The sequence below is a fragment of the Ascaphus truei genome, chromosome 5, assembly GCF_040206685.1.
Source record: "Ascaphus truei isolate aAscTru1 chromosome 5, aAscTru1.hap1, whole genome shotgun sequence".
NCBI lineage: Eukaryota > Metazoa > Chordata > Amphibia > Anura > Ascaphidae > Ascaphus > Ascaphus truei.
In genome coordinates this window covers 177,639,801-177,662,749 of record NC_134487.1, presented here as the reverse complement: position 1 = coordinate 177,662,749, position 22,949 = coordinate 177,639,801, and the positions used below count along the sequence as shown (strand labels likewise).

The 22,949-nt window shown below is 43.5% G+C and overlaps 1 protein-coding gene across 1 annotated transcript in view; it reads right to left on the bottom strand.

Annotated features, from left to right (window-relative positions):
• GMCL1 (germ cell-less 1, spermatogenesis associated) overlaps window positions 1–22,949 on the bottom strand; it is a 126,228-nt gene that overhangs the window by 95,572 nt on the left and 7,707 nt on the right. Inside the window, exons 2-3 of the mRNA XM_075601326.1 lie at window positions 16,928–17,088; window positions 1,274–1,397 (exon numbers count right to left, since the gene is read on the bottom strand). Of these exons, the coding sequence (XP_075457441.1) occupies window positions 1,274–1,397; window positions 16,928–17,079 (276 nt within the window). The 5' untranslated portion in view covers window positions 17,080–17,088. The remainder of the gene's footprint in view (window positions 1–1,273; window positions 1,398–16,927; window positions 17,089–22,949) is intronic.

The window sequence follows — 22,949 nt, the reverse complement described above, 5'->3', positions numbered from 1 at the left end:
AAAATGCCAGCCACAGCAAGGACTACCCAGAATTCTTACATCTAAATATATTACATTGAATGAGATTTTCAGTGTGTGAGGACACAGTGTGTGTAATGTGCCTTATACTGTAGTGGCAGAAAGACTACTGCTAAGCAGATCAATGTGGTTATTGTTTCTGTGCCAACTCAACTATGGAAATAGCAACACTTGAGAACATGCTGGAATAGGCATTAATAAAAGTAAGATTCAAGGTGAAATAAGAAGTGTTTTGACAAGTGGCAAAGGTGCCTGCTGCATTGCATTCCTAACACATCAATCATTGAACGTTTGCCATCTTTGATACTTTATTTGAAAATAAAAACACTTGTTTTGTCATCACTTCTACTCTGCATAGTAACTGTAAATGACCATTTATGCGGCCACATCCCGAAGATTACTTATTTGAAGGCAGCTGCCAATGCTGTCATAGGGAAACAATGTTTTGCTGCATTTTGAGTCATTAAGTATAGGATCATTTCTAGGAAGTAGTTAAAAATGATTAGGTTATTGAGAAATGTGTACTATTCTTTACAGTGCATCCCTCAAAAACAAGTACAGCACCTTTCAATCCCGGTGTATTGTTTAAATAAACAAGAATGTATCACTGTAGGAGTTTCAGTGTCACAGTGGCGACCTGTCTGTTGGCAGATATTTTAAGTAGAGGAGCAAATAAACTTTACTACATTAAGAAGCGCTCCGCTTCAGACGCCTTCAGAAAAACTTCTAAGCCATCCAGTTTTACTGTCAAACGCTATCTCGCTCAGATTTTATGAAGAGCTCTAAACTACCAACCCAAATTACTCAATCTCAATACATGTTTCTGATTTTCCCCTTACTTTCATGACGATCAGAAACATTGTTAAACTTCATCGTTGTTTTCCATTTCTGTATACAATGGCATTGCCTGCGATGTTAAAGTCAACGTGTTACCCGGCTGTAAATTCACTACCTAAAAACAGACTTAGCCCACTTTTTTCATAGGGCAATAGGCACTTCAAAAGTGGCAGAGATTTTATTGAATGTGTCACAGGTTTGAGTCCCGTAAACTCATTTTAGCAGCAGCAATTTACCAAATTCAGTGTATGCATTGTACTCCCTGCTTCGTGACCCTGTATTGAGCCTCTTGTTTTGGAAATGTGTCTTAACCCCTTCACTGCCAGAGGGACAAGCAACCAACTGCTTTGCAAAAAACTAAACCTGGTTTTAAAAAAAAAAACACGGATCCACTTTCTCAAAAAAGTCAAAGACTTACCTGACAGAGATAAATCTTGTGCAGGCTCCATTCTTGGCCAAGCGCACAAATCTTAAGATCACTATTCTCTCCATTCAGAAAGAGTGTCTGGTAAATATACTTAGATGTGCTTTTCAATTTCTTTCTAGAGAATAAAAACACAATTACCACATTAAAAGTACACATTGTCAATGACTATTTTACCTGTATGGGAGTAATAAGGAATAGCACTATTATAATACTAGAATATGGCATGCCAAAGTGCATTATCATTCTGAAATAGGACATGCCAGATAGAAACTACCCCTTAAAACAGTTGAGCATTTTGCAATTAAAACTGTACCTATCCTATTCCTCAATTTCATTGTATAACATTCCTACATGATCATTAAATGTTCAGGGGTCTATGTATCAAAGCAATTTGGGGGGGGAAACCAGGGCATTTTCACCTTGTCCCTAGTATCAAAGCATTTTTCCTCACCTGTCCCAATTCATCACTTGGGTAGTCAGGAGGAGGAGTTACATAATGCACAGATAATGAGATGCATCACATGCTACGTCATTCTTGTTCACGTTTACTTGTCCCCCCAAAATCCTCCATATCTGGAGGAATGGAGCAAGTACAATTCTGCATCAAATGCTTTGAAGTGTAGTGCCTTACAGAAGTACTGGGAATCTAGGTTTGCATTGGAATTTGGACAGACATGTAAAAGGACACAAAAACCAATGTAGCAGACGTTATTGCTCTCAACATGGCGCAATATTTTACGCAAAAGTTAACACAGCTCCATTGACATGGCAATGTGAACATTATTCTCTTCATGCATGCAACATTTAGCGTGTTTTTTGATGCTATGCATCGTGTTAGCGGGAGTATGGCTGCACTTATAGTGCCTGGCGACGTCGCTCCAAAACAAATCAATTGACTCCGTCGCAAGCGCTTATAGTAAGCGCAATGGCGACAGAGCGACCCAAAAATTTGAAGCCGGGTAAATTTTATTTTTTTAGACAGTCGCCACATGTGACTGTATCTAAATCAGAGAGCACTGCCCGCCCCCTTCATGATGTCACTGGCCTTGTCGCCAGCAACGTCGCTGAAAACCAAATTACAGCTTTCGCTAATGGCGATGGCATCGGTCGCGTCTCCGTCACTATAAGCGCGGCCTAATAATGTCAACTACATCTGTACTTAAAAAATGAAGAAAGGAGGCGCATGCGCGAAGGCTAAGGGAATGGATGCTTGAGTGGTGAGCTCCTTCCCCTTCGGCACATTAACAGCTTTTAAAGAGCAAAAAACCAGTGTAAACACATTAAAAATTAGATATTTACAAATCGGAAACCAGGGAGATGCAAGCCAAACCGAAATCGGGCAAAGCCACGGCCGTACTCACGACCTACTTCAACAAGTCTGATCCGGTGCGCACACATAGAGCGGGACCCTCACCGACGCGTGTGGGATCGGAATCGGATGAAGAACTAAGTATGGAGGAACGATCGGAACCCCGGAACGCAGAGGCGATGACCCGAAAAATCATGAGAGAATTTTGCAATGTACTTAAAGCATATATGCACACAGAACTCTCTGACCTCCGCAGGGACATTAACGGAATTGGCGCCAGAACGGACGAAATAGAAACGCGGCTGGATGCTACCATAAAAACAGTCCGCAAAAATGAGAAGGCTACAACCAGCCTACAGGCACAAATTAATGAACTTGCCAATAAAAAAGAAGACGCGGAGAACCGGGACCGCCGGAATAACAACAGGGCGATGGGTGTCCCTGAGGAAATTGCAGACCCAGAGGAATTCATTACAAAATGGCTGACGAGCCTGTTTCCAGATAGGCCAGAGGCAGATCTACACCTAGATAGATGTCACCGGGCCCTCAGGTCAAAACCCCAGCCAAACGACCCCCCAAGGGACATTATAGCACGCCTGCATTTTTTCAAAATAAAGGAGGCAGTGTGCCAAATTGCTAGAGCCACGGGCTCTGTGGAGTTTGAGAGGATCAAACTCCTGATTTTTCAGGACCTTTCACCCACCACCCTGCTCAAACGGAAGACTCTTACCCAGGTAACCAGGCTCCTGAGAGACAAGGGCATTAGGTACCGTTGGGTCTTTCCCTTCGGTCTCCTGGTCCTAAAGAACGGCACAGCCCATAGCCTGCGCAAACCAGAAGACCAGGACCGGTTCCTACTGAAGCTGGGCCTAAAAGGAAAAGTCACTGACCTGAATGATGCAGAGGCGTCCTCCCCCGAGCCGGGCTGGAACAGAGTGACACGCCAGCGCAGCAAATCGCAGGAAAAGTCCCTTAATTGATGTCCGTCAAAGACCAATTAAGTCTTAAAAGGGCAACGCCACTGGACTGTGCGTTTGTCCGCGAGAGTCAACAATAAAGTTGGGTAATTCAAGCTTTCAGCTCAGAGCGGCGGCCATCTTGGTGTCCTCGAGGGACATCTCTATACAGAACAGCATATGGCGGCCATCTTGGTGTCCCTGACAGCATATCAGCACGGAGCAGAACAGGCATGGATAGCTCCCTCCGATCCAGGTACAGAGCCCGATGGGAAAGACCTCTCAACACAAGTGATGCGGCCGCCCCTCGCCTCCTTTGCCCGCCTGTGCACCCCACTGCCCCCGCCCTGCAAAGAGCGGTGCCCAATACCGCGGAGAGACACTGACGTGGAGGTCAGCAGCGGGGGCCGGTCCCAGAGGGCGAGGAGAGGCTTCTGTTGTCCTCTGCGGTGAAGTGGACACTGAGGAGTTCAACGCCCCAGTGATCATACTGTTATTTCCTGGGGGTCGAGGGTGGGGGGTGGGGGGGCATATATGTAATTTTCTGGAAGGTTGGGGAGAGGGAATCTCACCAGACAGGTCCACCAGCAGATCTGGGAGGGGGGCATAAGATTATGACATCCTCACATCCACATATCAATACGCTAGACATATACAGGGCTCAATTTGATCAATGCACCCGGAAGAGAGAGAATGGGATGCATACCCTAAGGACTACCTTCCCTCCCGATGACACCCACCCTGTTAATGTCTGTTGACGTGGTTCACCACCGGGGCACGTGTGGCCTAAATCTCTCCACACAGAAGCTGATTAGACAACATGATGGCGTTTCCGCAGCTAAGAAAGTTAACAACAGTTTACCCAACTAATCCTAGGTTTCCCCTGTCCCAAACAGAGTTGTTAGAAGTTTATTCATTCAAATGTTAAAAGTACACAGTTTGTACTGGTTATTTTTCTCAAAAGAGTCGAAGGGAGGGACTCCCCCTTCCCTAGCTGCCGCTATGTGGCCGCCACGGTATGCCCTGACTAACTACAGGACATACCACAAAGTCCTTCGGGAAGAGCATGCCCAGAATAGCTTGGGCAGCTGTACAATGAATACTGATAGTTGTATACAATTTGCTCTCCCAAAGGCAAGAGATCCACAGAGGTCTCTGACCTTAATTGGATCTCCGCAGTTGTTTTTGTTGTTGTTTTTTGTTTCCTTTCCTCCCCCCTTCCTATCCGCTGGATTGCCGCGATGCCCGCATGGTGTTGATGCCTATGCCAAAGACTCCTCCAAATCAAAGACGTTGGATGTGAAGGTACAATGCACCCCACCACACCACAACCCACACATATCACTTATACTAGTTCTCCAAATCACCTTGTCATGGGGTTGATCATATTGTCCCACAATGTGAAAAGCCTGAATAGCCCGAGTAAGAGGAAGTGTGCGGATTATCAAAGACGGCAGGCAGATATTATTCTAGCCCAAGAAAGGAGAAAATTTAAACAACTTACCGTAATTTTCTTTTCCTGGAACCATGGCAGTGGGCACATAGTTACCCTCCCTATGTATGTCTAATGCCTATGTGCCCACTGCCATGGTTCCAGGAAAAGAAAATTACGGTAAGTTGTTTAAATTTTCTCCTTTCCTGATCACCCTGGCAGTGGGCACCATTGGGACATACCCAAGCAGTGCAAATTTTAGGGAGGGATACATCAGAATAGACAACACCAGTTTAATGCCTCATCAGTTTGACCTTTATTAATACACTTTACACTTTATTTTACTACAGTTCCTAACACTCTACGCCCAAAGCTTGCGTCAGCTGATGATTGTACGTCTAGTCTGTAGTATTTCAAGAATGTATTGAATGAGGACCAGACTGCCGCTATGCAAATCTGTCCTGGTGTATCCTGGGCTTTAAATGCCCATGAAGTAGACATGGCCCTTGTAGAATGAGCTTTAATGTTCAAAGGTTTATCTTGTCCTTTGCTTTCATAAGCCTTTTAATACAAGACACTATCCACTGGGAAATTGTTGTCTTTGAAGCTTCTTGACCTTTCTTCGGTCCCTCTGGAATTGATGAATAGTCTGTCTGACTTTCTGATATCTCGCATCCTTCCAGGTACACTTTTAGACATCTTACCACCTCTAACTTGTGTAGTCTTTCTTCTTTCTTATTCTTTGGTTCTGGACAGAATGTCGGAATCACAATTTCTTGATTCATGTGGAACTGTGATACAACTTTTGGCAGGAATTGGTATACTGGTCTGAGAACTGCCTTGTCTTGATGTGTGACTAGGAATGGTTCCTTGGCTGATAGAGCCTGTAGTTCTCCCACTCTCCTTGCTGAGGTGATTGCTATCAAAACGCTATTTCCCATGATAACCATTTCAAGCCTATCTCCTGTATAGGTTCAAACGGAGCTGCTGTTAGTACATCCAATAATAGGGACCAGTCCCCTGTAGGTACCCTGTTCTTGATTTGAGGCCTTAACCTTTTAACTGCCTGAAAGAATCTGATGATCAATCTTTCCATTGCCAGATTTCTTTCCAACAAGGCTGATAGTGCAGACACCTGTACTTTCAATGAGCTAAGACTGAGACCTTTCTCAAATCCTTTTTGCAGGAACTCCACAATTGATACAATTCTAGGTGAAAGGACTTCTGTTTTCCCTTTTCACCCCAATCGCGAAAGCAAAGCCAGATTCTATGGTATACTTTCGATGTGGAACTTTCCCTTGCTTGTAAAAGGGTTTGGATTGTTTTGTCTGAACAACCTTTCAGTCTCAATGTTTCCTGCTCAATTGCCATACCGTCAAAGCCCATTGTTTGGCATTCGGATGACATATTGGCCCCTGTCGCATCAACCCTTTGCGATCTGGTATGTGCCATGGTGTATCTACTGCCATATTACCAAGTGTGTGAACCAAAGCCTTCTTGGCCAGTAGGGTGCTATGAATATCACCTCTGCTTGATCTTCCCTGATTTTCCTGATTGTTTCCGGAATTAAGGGAATTGGAGGGAACAGGTATACCAACTTGAAGTGCCATTTGAAACTGAGAGCATCTGTACCCTGTGCGCTTGGATGAAACTGTCTGGCACAGTAGTTCCTTACCTTGCGGTTTTGGTGTGTCGCCATGAGATCTATGTCTGGCTGACCCCATCGCTCTACCAGTTCTTGAAACACCTGTGGCTATAATGCCCCTTCTCCTGGGTGTATGTTGCTCCGACTTAGAAAGTCTGCTGTGACATTTTCTAGTCCTGGGATATGTATGGCTGTAATTTCCTACAAGTGGCACTCTGCCCAAAAGAGGATTTCTGCTGTGAGGTTCATCAGCTTTCTGCTCCTGGTTCCTCCTTGTTCGGCTATATACTTGACAACTGACCTGTTGTTTGATTCTATTTTTATACAGCCACCTCTTATATGGTCTTGGAAAGTTTCTAAGGCCCTTGTACTGCTTTTAATTCCAGCAGATTTGATGGAAGATGCTTTTCCTGGTTTGTCCAGGTTCCTTGCACCAATGTTTCTCCCATCTGGGCACCCCGACCTGTGTTGCTCGCATCTGTTGTAATTCTTACCCAGTGCACTGGGTGTAGTGTTTGTCCTTTTTCCAGGTTTCGGGTATCTTCCCTCCACTTTAATTCTTGTTTTGTGTGTGGGTGTAACAAGATTCTTGGTGTCATATGTATTGCTGCCCATTTTTTGACGCTTAATGTTGAAGTGAATTTCCCTATGAGCTTCATGCATTCTTCTGCTGAAGTCCTGGTAGCTTTCCTGAGCTTCTTTGTTGCATGGCTATGTCTTGCCTCTTGCGTCTGGTAGTCTCACTTCTCCTTTTGCTGTATCAAATTCTACCCCCAGAAATATTAACAGCTGAGTGGCATGAGATGGCTCTTGTTTCTGTTTATTAACCAACCGTGGTGTTCCAGGAAGGTTATACCATCTTCTGGTCTTGTTGGAGTTTCTCCAGACTCCCTGATTTTACCCGGATGTCGTCCAGGTATGGGTATATATCTACCCCTCTTCTCATTTCTGCCACTAGAGGGGCTAGAACCTTTATAAACGTCCTTGGGGAAGTCGCCAGACCAAATGGCAGTGCTGTATACTGATAATGATCTTGATTTACTGTAAACCTTAGGCATCTTTGGTGTCCCTTTGTTATGGGCACCTGTAGATAAGCATATTCTAAGTCTTATTGCCACCATCCAGTCTCCTGGTTGTAGCTCTTGAATAATCAGGTTCACACTTCTTAGGTCTAGAATTGCTCTGTACTCCCTTGTAGGTTTCCTTACTAGAAAAATTCTGGAATAAATTTCACTTCCTCTTCCTGAGGTACCTTCTTTATTACTTCTGCTTGTAATAATTTCTTTAAAGCCGAATTATTCTGCCTTCTTTTTTCCTTGGACTGTATCCATGTTATTAAGAACATATTTCTTCTTGGCATCTCTCAAAATTCTATACTGTACCCCTGATGAATGGTCTGTAATACCCAATTGTCCTGTATCGTTTGGGCCCATGTTGCAGAAAAACTGCTTCAGTCGCCCTCCTACTGGCAACTGTCACAAAAAAAACGGTCCTGGCCGTCCCTCCATGTTGTTTGTCTTGGAGATGACCTGCCAGGTCTATATGCCTTTGCTTCCTTATATTGGTTTCTATTAGCCTGTTGGAACCCGAATCTTCTGCTTTTCTTGAGGTAAAAAATGCTCTTACCTCCTGATGCTTTTGTTATTATTGCATCCAGTTTGTTACCGAAGAGGAACTCACCTTCAATGGTAATCCACACAAGTTGTTCTTTCATGCTGTGTCAGCCATCCACTGTCTGAGCCATAAAGCCCTTCTTGCTGATACCGACAGCACCATAGATTTTGCTGCTCATTTTACTTCGGACAGTGCTTAAGAATAGCACTTCTTTCCACACCTTTGTGTATTGCTTCTTCAATGTTGGCAACTATGGCAGGTATGAGGATGTTCCTGCGGTAACGTATGTTTTCTTCCATACGTATCCATCTTCCTATCCATAGCGTCCTCCAATGACGCAAGTTCCTTATTGGAATTGTGGTCTTCTCTACTATTCTGGAAATAGCAGTATCCACCTTTGGGCTGACATCCCAAAATTTTACCTCCTCTTGTGGGAATGGATACATCTTCCCAAACCTTTTAGGCGTAAATACTCTGGCGTCTGGTTGCGCCAACTCCACCTGAATGAGGTCCTTAACTACTTGATGGATAGAAAAGACTCTACCTTTTTAAAGCAGCAGCAGTAGTAGCAGTAGTAGCAGTAGTAGCAGCAGTAGCCGCAGTAGCAGCAGCAGTAGTAGCAATAGTAGCAGTAGTAGCAGTAGTAGCAGTAGTAGCAGTAGTAGCAGTAGGAGCAGTAGGAGCAGTAGGAGCAGTAGTAGCAGCAGCAGCAGCAGCCTGCTTAGCCTGTCAAAGCAGGCCAGTACAGAAACTCTTGAAGCAGCCAGGACACTTTTTGTCTCGCCCCAAAAATTTTATCTTTTTTGTGGGTTAACTCCTCAATGTCTTCCAGTTCCAAACCTGTATCATGGCTTTGATGAGTGGATCCACCCTTTCTACATCAAATTCAGATTCCTTCCTGAATATCTTGATCTGATGAATCCATTTCACTCTCTGACACATGAAAACAATCAATTTCAGACCCATATGATGAAAAACTTTTCCCCTTATCCAGACTGGTCTGGGATCTAGATCTTCCTGCGCAGGGTTAACAGCTTGCTGTACTGCCGCATCAACTCTCTGTTTAACAGCCTCCTTCATCAATAAAGAAAATGCTCATTTGTTCATTGGTATCACCTGCAGGTGTCTTAAGACAATCTTCACATCATTACTTCCCTATTAGGGCTGGTTTCTCACAAGCTGAACACCATTTAGTTTTCTTAGCAACCTTTCATTTATGTTGCAGGGATTCCCCCGTCCCTTTTGAAGATCCTGCTTCTGGGAGGGTAACCACCGAACTAATTTATAAAAACAAAATAAATACTAAACATACACCCTAATGTATATATACCATCTCTCTTTCCCATGCAGAACTAAAACTAAGGACTCACCTAGTCTTGGGAACTGAAGTTTGGGTATTTCCATTTTTGAATCAGCACTTGGCTTCTCCCTGCTGAGCGTTCCATGCTGCAGCTTTTACTCACACATACACACAGTGTGGTCGTCGCTTCTCTGACGTCATCAAGTGCTCGTGCACGGCTCGAGTGTCTGTGCACGCATTTGCCGGCGTGCCGTGACGCGCACGCTCCCGAGCGGCCGCCTGCACTGTACCCTTTTACCGCAGTATCTCAGATACACATGCGGTCAATATTAACCTCCTTCGGTTCGCAGTAGAATTACTGGGGTAGATCACCGCCGCGTTCCATACGCTAGTGCGGTCAATTGAGCCGCCTCTGCTCGCAGCTATGGCTGCTCCCCCCTCCGCCTGTAGCGGGCTGCTGGGTACTTTACCGCAGCGTACCATACGCTTATGCGGTGAGTCTGGGCCTCCACGGCTCCCAGCTGCAGCGCGCCTTCGATCGGTCCCGGGCTTTTCACCTAAGCTTCCCCGCCCGCGGCTGCAGCTGTTCCCCCCCCAACAGGGGCTCCCCCGACTCTAAGGGGTCTCCGTCTCGCCACCCGTAGGGCGCATCGCGGAGCTTCAGGGCAGAGAGGCTGAGACCCTGGCTATCTGCACAAGGTGCAGTAGGTGAGCCCTGATAGAAAATAAAAAATCCTACTCCTAGCTGTGAGGACAGGAAAAAGACTAAGGTGCAGGTAGAGGGAGGGGCCTTATATGGCCTACCTGAAAAAGTCTACTTCCTGTCCTACCTAGAGTGAGAAGGGATTAACCAATGGTGCCCACTGCCAGGGTGATCAGGAAACACACTTTAGCGCTAATAGTGCACCAAAATACCTGGACAAGCACTTCAGGCAATTCTATACCTCATCCTCTGCCAAAAAAAAGCAAGGGGTAGCGATCATCTTTCATAATAAGTGCCCATTCCAAATGGAGAAAACATTCAAAGACAAAGAGGGCAGATACCTAATCTTGATAGGATCTATCAATGGTCAATTACTTACATTAGCAACGATATATGTCCCCAATAGTCATGACAAACAATTTTTCACAACTTTCTTCAACAAGCTACATAAAGTTGCACAAGGCCCAATAATCGCAGCGGGTGATTTCAACACCGCCCTTAATCCTAAACTTGATAGATCGGGCCCAGCACAGCGTTATCCCAAATCTATACCAAATGCCCTGCGTAGGGGTCTAAAAAAGAATCACCTACTAGATATATGGCGGGAACAGCACCCTCACGATAGGGACTATACCTTTTTTTCACACCCACACTCAACATATAGCAGAATCGACTACTTCTTTGTCTCTAGCAGACTGGTTCCAAAGATCTCCCATACTGGGATCCATGATATTTCATGGTCAGATCACGCATCTATAGAGCCGAGATGCACACAACTAACTCTAGATAGACCGGGATAAATCTTGCTGGATAAATTTAACAAAATATCAGGGTTCAAGATCAACCAAACGAAATCAGAGGCCTTAAACATCACGATTCCGAAAGCTGAGGAAAAGCTTATATCACTTAATTTTAACCTCCGGTGGCAAAATAAAGCGATCAAATACCTGGGGGTCTTTATTACCCGCACCTACCGGGAAATATACAAAGCTAACTACCCCAAGCTCATTCGAACCCTGAGAGAAGATCTAAGGTGCTGGTCAAAATGTAATATATCATGGATAGGCAAAATATACAGCATAAAGATGAATTTACTCCCACGCATTTTATACCTGTTCCAAACACTCCCAGTTCCCTTACATTTGACAGAAATTAACAAGTTACAAACCACCTTATCCAAATTTATATGGGGGGGTAAAAAGGCACGAATTAACAAACAAACATTACTGAAACAACCGACAGAAGGTGGTTTGGCAGTACCTTGCTTGGTATCATACTACAGAGCGGCCCAATTATGTCAAATCTCTCAATGGCAGATAAACCCCGATTCGAAAAGATGGGTAGCAGTCGAGAGCACAGCCTGCTCCCCATTGGAGCTAAGCCATCTAATATGGACCCCAAAAATAGCGAGATTAAAAGCTATACACCAGCCGCTATCCTCAATGACCAATTCATTAGCAATCTGGGATGCTGTCAAATTCAAATGTGGCCTCACCACCAAAAATACATTGATGACGCCCCTGTGGGGGAACCCACACTTTGCTCCAGGTCTAGATAGTGCAAACTTTATACTATGGAAACACAATAATATCTCAAGACTTAAAGATCTGGAGGGAGGAGACAAAATTATAACATTTGACCAAATTAGAACAGACAAAAAGATCCCGCACTCCAAATATTTTAGGTACCTCCAGATCAGAGCATTTTATAATAAAACAAGCCCACATCCCCCATTGACGATATTTGAAAAGCTCTGTCTCAAAGAGACAACAACTAAGGGACTCACATCGCAGTTGTATAGAGAAGTAGTCGGTTCAGCGGCCAAAGTCACCCAAAAATTAGGGTACATGTTAAAGTGGGAAGCAGATCTCGGTGAGACCATAGATGAAGATTTATGGACTCAAATAGCAACGGCAGCAGCCAAGAGCTCAATATGTACAACATTGAAGAACGCATATAAAGTCCTGATGCGGTGGTATCTGACCCCACTCAAACTATCGAAATTTTCCAAAGGGATCTCCCCATTGTGCCCTCGACAATGCGGAGATCCTGCGGATCTGTTACATATGCTGTGGTCCTGCCCTCGACTGGCTCCGTTATGGCATACAATCAGAGATTGGCTACAGAGGATTTTGGGCCTCAAAATTCCATTCGACCCAGGGCTCTTCTTATTGGGCAGAGCCCATAGGGGAATCTCAAAAGCAGACCTTAAACTTATTGCTCACTTTGCAACAGCAGCGAGGTGCGAGATCGCGGCTTTATGGAAACAATGTGAAATTCCTTCAATTCCCAAGATTCGAAACAGAATTTGGTTCGTCTGCCAGATGGAGAAGTTAACAAGTTTAGTTAACGACTCTGGCGAAAATTTTCTAAAAGTCTGGTCACCACGGCTGGCACAGACAGACATCCCAGGGGTAGTAAGATCCACAATACTGCTTTGATAATAAAATGCGTTCTCCTATAATGCAGTATCAGATAGGAGTCTCGGAGATGTTCAATCACATACAACGCCCACAGGATCCAGCGGAGAACAGATATATTCCAGGCACTTAAGGATAACAGAGCGACCCCGAAGACCCGGTATGGTATCGTGGCAATCCAACATTCCCTCCCTCCCACCCCTCCCCCCCACCCCCTCCTCCTCCCTACCGTCCTCTTTTCTTTTAGTTCTTTATTATTTTTAATATACACCGTCACAAAGCTACTGTAATTGAATGTTCCACAGTCGTTATACAGATCAGATATTGAAAATGCATGACACAATTTTGATCCGGCAATGTATTATGACTGTAACCTACTTGAAAAACCAATAAAAATGACAAGTTAAAAAAAAAAAAAAAAAAAAATGAAGAAAAATCAAATGCATTGTGGTAAAACAAACACTTTCAAAAGTAACAAAAATGGTAGTACTTTACCAAGTAAAGTAATACCTGATAGCATGTTATATGTGGTATCATTTCTACCCACCCCCAAAAAAAATTGACTAATGTGCTGGTTTATGGGTAAATATGCATTGGTCTTGATTGATTGTGTTTACGACATACAATTATTTTAACTAAATCGCTTTAACACTTTTTTTGTACAACACTAATCACGTACAACACGGCCACCTGTTCTTTTCTTTCGGCCCTTCCCATTTGATGGGAGGGAGTATAAAATGTTTGCTTTGTGCACTTAAGTTATCTTGACAAAGGTTCCAATGGGGAACGAAACGTCAATCAAGACATTAAATATTTCTTGAATGAACGTCCCAAGAGTCCTGGATCTCTCGAGATCTCTCTCTCTCGATATCTCTCTCTCTCTCTCTCTCTCGATATCTCTCTCTCTCTCTCTCTCTCGATATCTCTCTCTCTCTCTCTCTCGATATCTCTCTCTCTCTCTCGATATCTCTCTCTCTCTCTCTCGATATCTCTCTCTCTCTCTCTCGATATCTCTCTCTCTCTCTCTCGATATCTCTCTCTCTCGATATCTCTCTCTCTCGATATCTCTCTCTCTCTCTCGATATCTCTCTCTCTCTCTCGATATCTCTCTCTCTCGATATCTCTCTCTCTCTCTCGATATCTCTCTCTCTCTCTCGATATCTCTCTCTCGCGATATCTCTCTCTCTCTCGCGATATCTCTCTCTCTCTCTCGATATCTCTCTCTCTCTCTCGATATCTCTCTCTCTCTCTCGATATCTCTCTCTCTCTCTCGATATCTCTCTCTCTCTCTCGATATCTCTCTCTCTCTCTCGATATCTCTCTCTCTCTCTCGATATCTCTCTCTCTCTCTCGATATCTCTCTCTCTCTCTCTCTCTCTCGATATCTCTCTCTCTCTCTCTCTCTCTCGATATCTCTCTCTCTCTCTCTCTCTCTCGATATCTCTCTCTCTCTCTCTCTCTCTCGATATCTCTCTCTCTCTCTCTCTCTCTCGATATCTCTCTCTCTCTCTCGATATCTCTCTCTCTCTCTCTCTCTCTCGATATCTCTCTCTCTCTCTCTCTCTCGATATCTCTCTCTCTCTCTCGATATCTCTCTCTCTCTCTCGATATCTCTCTCTCTCTCTCGATATCTCTCTCTCGATATCTCTCTCTCTCTCTCGATATCTCTCTCTCTCTCTCGATATCTCTCTCTCTCTCTCGATATCTCTCTCTCTCTCTCGATATCTCTCTCTCTCTCTCGATATCTCTCTCTCTCTCTCGATATCTCTCTCTCTCTCTCGATATCTCTCTCTCTCTCTCGATATCTCTCTCTCTCTCTCGATATCTCTCTCTCTCTCTCGATATCTCTCTCTCTCTCTCGATATCTCTCTCTCTCTCTCGATATCTCTCTCTCTCTCTCGATATCTCTCTCTCTCTCTCGATATCTCTCTCTCTCTCTCGATATATCTCTCTCTCTCTCTCGATATATCTCTCTCTCTCTCTCGATATATCTCTCTCTCTCTCTCGATATATCTCTCTCTCTCTCTCGATATATCTCTCTCTCTCTCTCGATATATCTCTCTCTCTCTCTCGATATCTCTCTCTCTCTCTCTCGATATCTCTCTCTCTCTCTCTCTCTCTCGATATCTCTCTCTCTCTCTCTCTCTCTCGATATCTCTCTCTCTCTCTCTCGATATCTCTCTCTCTCTCTCTCTCTCTCGATATCTCTCTCTCTCTCTCTCTCTCTCGATATCTCTCTCTCTCTCTCTCTCTCTCTCGATATCTCTCTCTCTCTCTCTCTCTCTCTCGATATCTCTCTCGATATCTCTCTCTCGATATCTCTCTCTCTCTCTCGATATCTCTCTCTCTCTCTCGATATCTCTCTCTCTCTCTCGATATCTCTCTCTCTCTCTCGATATCTCTCTCTCTCTCTCGATATCTCTCTCTCTCTCTCGATATCTCTCTCTCTCTCTCGATATCTCTCTCTCTCTCTCGATATCTCTCTCTCTCTCTCGATATCTCTCTCTCTCTCTCGATATCTCTCTCTCTCTCTCGATATCTCTCTCTCTCTCTCGATATCTCTCTCTCTCTCTCGATATCTCTCTCTCTCTCTCGATATCTCTCTCTCTCTCTCGATATATCTCTCTCTCTCTCTCGATATATCTCTCTCTCTCTCTCGATATATCTCTCTCTCTCTCTCGATATATCTCTCTCTCTCTCTCGATATATCTCTCTCTCTCTCTCGATATATCTCTCTCTCTCTCTCGATATATCTCTCTCTCTCTCTCGATATATCTCTCTCTCTCTCTCGATATATCTCTCTCTCTCTCTCGATATATCTCTCTCTCTCTCTCGATATATCTCTCTCTCTCTCTCGATATATCTCTCTCTCTCTCTCGATATATCTCTCTCTCTCTCTCGATATATCTCTCTCTCTCTCTCGATATATCTCTCTCTCTCTCTCGATATATCTCTCTCTCTCTCTCGATATATCTCTCTCTCTCTCTCGATATATCTCTCTCTCTCTCTCGATATATCTCTCTCTCTCTCTCGATATATCTCTCTCTCTCTCTCGATATATCTCTCTCTCTCTCGATATCTCTCTCTCTCTCGATATCTCTCTCTCTCTCGATATCTCTCTCTCTCTCGATATCTCTCTCTCTCTCGATATCTCTCTCTCTCTCGATATCTCTCTCTCTCTCGATATCTCTCTCTCTCTCGATATCTCTCTCTCTCTCGATATCTCTCTCTCTCTCGATATCTCTCTCTCTCTCGATATCTCTCTCTCTCTCGATATCTCTCTCTCTCTCGATATCTCTCTCTCTCTCGATATCTCTCTCTCTCTCTCGATATCTCTCTCTCTCTCGATATCTCTCTCTCTCTCGATATCTCTCTCTCTCTCGATATCTCTCTCTCTCTCGATATCTCTCTCTCTCTCGATATCTCTCTCTCTCTCGATATCTCTCTCTCTCTCTCGATATCTCTCTCTCTCTCTCGATATCTCTCTCTCTCTCGATATCTCTCTCTCTCTCTCGATATCTCTCTCTCTCTCTCGATATCTCTCTCTCTCTCGATATCTCTCTCTCTCGATATCTCTCTCTCTCGATATCTCTCTCTCTCATACGTTGTGACAGGGCTTGAACCGAGCTGTCCATGCAAGGAAGCCCTCAAATATCACTGAGTTGAAGCAGTGCTGTAAGGAGAAATTAACAAAAATTCCTCAAAACTAATGTGAGAGACTGACCAGCTGTTACAGGATACGCTTAGTTGAAGTCATTGCTGCTCAAGAAGGTGCCCCCAGGTACTGAATCTAAAGGTTCACATACTTTTTCACACATGGATATTGAATTTTGAATCATTTGTAAATAAATAAATGTTGAAAAATTATCATGTTTTTGTGTCATTTATTTGATCATGTTATCTTTATCTATCATTAGGATTAGGTCTAATAGCATTTTAGGTTTCAAATATGTGAAAATCCTAAGGGGTTCACAAACGTTCTTGCCACTGTATTTTACTCAGTTTAGAAATAATACACCACATTTGTAATAACACTAAAAACGTTGATGTCATTGATTCGCTTAGTTCAAACTATATAAAAAACATTCTAAAACTATATACAGTAGTCATAAATGATTTACAAGTTCAAACCGGTGGCTGTGTATTTGCACTATAGAGCATCAATCTCCAATCTTTTATAAGGATAAACACTGGGTCAAGAAAATCTCAACCCAAAAGTGTATACTATTATACCAAATAGGTGGGCCCTTATGACGCTTGACATACCTCCTTGGTGTGTTGAGCAAGTTCTCTCTCTCCTCATCAGTTTCACTGTCACAATGACATTCTAAGATTCTCTTCCTTTTCCTGCATTCACAGGAGCCAGCTGTCTCCTGTGTTGCCTGCTGGCGCAAAAGTCTACTGCTCAAAGAGCCCATGGTTAGAACCTGGAAGGCAAAATAAATACGCTGGTTAATCAGCATTAAACAGTGATAATTATGAACGATGATTTCTTTCAGTTCTTTTTGACAAACAAATATACCCGGCAGAAACCTGCAAAAGAGAAGTTCTATCACAATAAAATATTTAAAATCATTACATAAAGTAACAAGTTTGATCGGAAATAGACTGGCAATGGGAAGTTACAGATAGATTTGATTATAATATCCTGCACTTACAGTTTTATAGTTTGGAAAAATAGTGGATCTGCACAATTACAAACTGAACTCACACCAGCTTCACTGTTAGAAAAAAATATTCATGCCATCAAAATAAAAACATCTTAATTCTAACCAGCGTCTAATACACACACACACACACACACACACACACACACACACACACTTAGGTGGAGGCAGTCTTAACAGGATGTAGCAGGTTGAGGCGCGGGATACTCTTAGTACAACGTAAGGTTATTCAATAAACCAAAAAAAACGACTTGGCAAGCACATCCCTGAAAAAAGTTGCAAAATGTATTATGAGATTGTGTCAGTTCCCTGTAACATTTCCCAAGACTAATCCAAAAGTCCATCAAAGCCCCTATTTCTACCCAGTGTCCAGAAAGACGCTAAGATCGATGTTCGTGAACCGTCTACTTTCCAAATGACGTCAGTCCTTGGAGCATCATCTGTATCAATAAACAAAAAGTGATAATAGACAACACTATAAATAGTGATAAGTGGCTTAATGCAGGGTGCAATAAAAAAAACTTAGGGGATCCCAATTCCCCTAAAATCATGTACAAACAAAAACAAATGTTTCAGCACTCTCTGTCTCTAAAGAAATAATGAAAATCAACTAGGGAGTAATGTCCAAATTAGAAATAAACTTAATGTGAACACAAGGAAACAATATCTTGGAGTGATGTCCCACAATGGACATAATGCCTCTGGGATATATGGTATGGGGAAAGAACACAGGGAAAGGGAGTGAAAAAACAAGACAAAGTGAGGGAGGGGAAAAAAACAACACGGGGAGGAGGGTTGGGTAGGGGGGCAACGTTTCGAGGTGAGAACCTCTTCTTCAGGACCGTTCCCTCTGGTCCAAAAGGGACCAAGCGGTACTTCCCTTATCCCTCTTTCCCCAACAAAACATCCAGCCCTATCACACAAATCAAAGCAATGTGTTAAACAGCAAACTAGAGCAAAAGTTCAATGAAGTCAATAAGCAGCAAGAGTTCCAAATTGAAGAGCAGTATAAGGCAAAATCAAACCATCTGATCCTTGTTAGCAACGTGTCTCCTACAATCCTGCTGTGTGAGACACTGGTCCAGAGGGAATGGGCCTGAAGAAGAGGCTCTCACCTCGAAACGTTGCCTCCCTACCATACCCTCCTCCCTGTTTTTTTCCTCTCCCTCGCTTTGTCTTGTTTTTTCACTCCCTTTACCCTGTGTTCTTTCCTCATACCATATTGTAGAGGGAGAAAGGGGGTGGCCCGGTATTAAATGGATTACACCCCATTTGGCCATCCCCTGATCTCAACAGGGAGACATGGGGTTAACTGGGCTGAGGCCCAGAAATGTGATTTAGTCCTTGTTATAACATGTAAATGTATATTCCCCTGTTCCCATGCTTTATTGTAATATCTGGTTTACTCAGTGTCTGCATCACACACAAACTGGTATCCATCCGGGAGTGCAAGGGTTAATAATTTGTTAGTGATTATAGCCCTTTGTGTAATTTTCCCGCCTTTTCAGGCACCATTTTGAAGGGTCCCATAGGCCGCCATTGGAGCTCCATGCGTTTCAATGGCGAATCTTGCGGTTCTGGTCCTGTTTCCTGTGAAGACCAGCAGGTGGCGTCCGAGAGGAGGAGCGGCGGTTTCCCATTGTAAGTCAATGGGCCCATTGACTTCAATGGAGATTCCTCGACGGCGCTTTCCAGGAACGAGTTGGCTGCCGTCCAAACCGCAAAATCGCAAAGCGGATACTTTTTCTAAAAGAGAGCTTTGATCACCTATTAGTCAAGTTCAACGTTAAGTGGCGTGGGAATCTACAGTTCTAGGGCACCCAGAAATAAAATTCTTTTTGCCCCTAGTCCCTAGACCTCCCCCCACTCGACCACAGCCGGGTCCCCGAATCCTGGACCCCCGAGAAGGGTCGAGCCGAGAGCGGGTCGCGCCATATGTTCCGATGGCGGCGGCAGAAACAGCTCAAGAAATTGACTAAGTGGAAAAAGCTGAAAACTATGAATAAATATCTCCGGTTCCGGAGGGTCCAGAGGACCAGGGTTTGGGGTACCTGTAGTCACTGCTCCGGCATGGCTGCAGAACCATCCTTGACACTCTTGGACCAACCCGACTGAGTATGGAACCCCTTGAAAGTTTGGGACTTTTCCCATAGACTCCAATGGCTGCCAACCTCCATTGACCGGCTATGGCGGAGAAACCCCATTGACTTCAATGGCAGCGATGCCCCGTTGAAAGTCTATGGCGGTGGATTCCCATAGCCGCCAACGGCGGCGGTTTGCCATTAAAAGTCTATGGCGGCGGAGCCCGTTGTTTTCAATGGGGATTTAGTGAAAAAACGTGATTTAATTTACAGCGGAGTTTATTGTATTAAAATAGGAAACGGTTTAAGGTGCATTTGTGTAACTCCGGTTCCGAAGGTCATAGCGGGTCACAAATTGGTCCATATGGTGTCACAGTTCCGGCATTGAGAACTGGGAAGTTTGGACCCGCTGAGCCAAACAGAGCCGGACCTTTTAATATGTTTGTGTTTAACGTGTAACACTGTATCCCAAGGCAGGGATAAAACCCAGAGGAAATTCCTTTGCATACCAGGGTAGCATATGGTCAGAGAGGCGACCCAATGTCTAGGACTTAAGTATTGTTCAAAGGATTTTGTCACCCTCACTGTTTACCTGAGGGCGGAGACGACTCAAACTAGAGCAGTCTGTAAGTGTCCCATTTAACACCTTACAACAAAGAGTATCCTGCCAGAAATCCCATTTGGTAGACTGGCTGGCATTCCTAATGTAAATGTGGGGCTACATAAATGAGACCCCAGGGTCCTAGTGCGCATGTCCTAACTAGCAGGGGGCATGGATTAAAATGTATTCCCACGTTAAAGATTGGCTACAGGTAATTGTGGCCCAATCACCTGTACTTAATGTTAAGGATAGGGTCACAAAAGATTTATAAACTGTGGTCAACCCTATATCCTTTGTCTTCTGATACCATCTTGATTGTACCTGATTGCTGGAGAATTGCTATGCAACATACTTCTCATCCCCCATCCCCAAAGTAAGTGTACTTCTTGCCTGTTACTGTATTATATTGTGTATTCATCTATCCAAAGGAATAAATATACTTTATTATATCTAAGACTCGTTCAGTTCAAACCCAGTTATTTGGTGTAACTTACAACCTGTCATAAGCTATCGTGACACATATATCCCAGAGGCATTATTTCCATTGTGGGGCATCACTTCAAGCTATTGTTTCCTTGTGTTCACATTACATTTATTTATAATTTGGACATTACTCCCTAGATGATTTTCATTATTTCTTTAGAGACAGAGAGTGCTGGAACATTTGTTTTTGTTTGTATCATCTGTAATCAATGTACATATAATTACTCAACGTGCTCCATCACCAAATTTGAATATATGCCAAATAATTTTATTTATTTTTTTAAATCAGAGCTCTCAATGCAGTCTCAGTCCTGTGTTGTTCCGGTCATACCAGGACACCACGGCAGAAGAGAGAACAAATCCACAATATAATTATAGCGTTGGCATATTCCTTTGCATAATGTGCAAACCGGAGCAAACAGAAATGAAAGTCACTTAAGTATAGGTCCTGCCAAGTATCTATTACACCAAATGATAACGCTGATAACAGTTCTGTCTCATAACCATTGTTGTAGGTCAGATTAGGTCTATCCGGATGATTAAGTCTTAACAGTAAGCCCATGCATAGGCATTTGTGTCATATTGATGTTCCCCCACTTGAGGCACTCTCGATTTCATCTGTTGCGAGGGATTGCCACTGCGTAGTCATTGAATAGCAGTTTGAGTGCATCCAGTTCCCCATCCTCAAGGACCTCACTGTACCCATCATAGAAACCTCACTCTACTGATGGTTCTTTATTGGTAGGTCCATCTTGAGGTGATAATGCATATAAAAAAAAGGGAATTCAGCACCTCTGATTTTCAAATACCATTCGAGTTTCCACATATATGCATATCCAATCTTGTATATGGTCACCATTTGATGTTTCATTTCCACAGCACGCTTCTTGTGTTTTAGTCAGGCATTCTGTTGCCATTCATTATTGGGTATACGCTATGAGGCCATGGAATAGGTTATCCCTTATTGTAAATGATTGTTGGCTAGTCAAATCTTACACTTTTTCTTAGAGATTGATGAGGTACAGATTCTCCAAAACTTTTCAACACAAGCTGTATAAACTGCGGTCAGATGAATATCAAAAAGCAGCATTCCCAATCTGCGATTCAAGTATGGCATATTCACCAAACAGGAGAGGCATCGTAGAATACAAATAGAAAACACCAAAGCACGATCTAGGATCCAGAAAGCATGAATATGATAAGTCTTCAATAATAATTCAAGTCAGGTTGGTTTACAGTATACAGTAAGGGTGGAGAACATCCAGCCTGCGGGCCATATAAGGCCCACAAAATGATTTGGTCCGGACCCCGAGAGTCAGGGCGCGCTCGCGCTGTGCCTGCAAGAAAGGAGGGGGGGGGGGGGGGAGAAACCTCCCCCTTTCCTGATTGGCTGCCTCGTGTTGGCATACTACCAAGATTTTTTTTTTGGCCGCCGCCCCCCAGAGTGTGTGCCTAAGAGAGTGTGTGTGTGTGCCTGAGAGTCTGAGAGTGGGTCTAAGAGTCTGTGAGTGGGTCTGAGAGTCTGAGAGTGAGTCAGAGTCTGATTTCCCTCCCCCTGCCCGATGTGTGTGTGTGTGTGTGTGTGTGTGTATACAGACACCAACCCACAGTCAGTCATAGTCACCCACCAGCCAAGAGTCAGTCAGTCACCCAAAGAGAAGCAGTTCCAGCCATCACATTAGTGGTGAGTTAATTAAATGTTTGACAAATAAAGCAGGCTAATTTTTAAGTTGATAATTTTGAATGGCCCTCGAATGATTTTATAAATATCAAAATGGCCCTTGGCAGAAAAAAGGTTCCCCACCCGGTATACAGAGTGATTTATGAGCAGCCATTCATTCCTTTAGCGACGTTCCATTTTTCAAACGTAATATAGCCCACACGGCATTTGATGAGATATAGATATATGACTGCGGAATTGCAATTCATGGGTCACCTAATATTGCAAATTGTTACAAGTGAGACACACACGGCAACGACAGCTCCCTGGTTTTGTTTGTGGAGGAAAAGGTCTAAAAAAGGAGATGTATTTTTCTGCTCATGATCATTTATGTCCTTTATGTTACTACCCCTTTTACATGAACACATAGGTCTCTGGTTAATGGATTTGTCCAAAAGTACATCAGAGTGAAAGAAGCGTTAGGTTTTTTTTGTACCGTATTGCTTACAAATTTTGAGGCATTATATTCACCAACCACTATACATTGGTTATTTGTAGTCTTAGTTTGTTTATTAAGACTTAATAAGGAAGCTGTATCTAATCTTAAAGCTCTTTCAATGTTTGTGCTACTATCTGGCCAAATAGCCCCTTGACATCCATTGCGGTTTTAAACAATCCAAATGACCCTGACGAATTGTGAAAATTCAAGCCTCTCAAGTGGCTGTGGATGGAAGCTTTTAGAGCATCAAATTGTCAAACACAAAAGGTGTGTACCATTCACTTTACGAATGTTGAT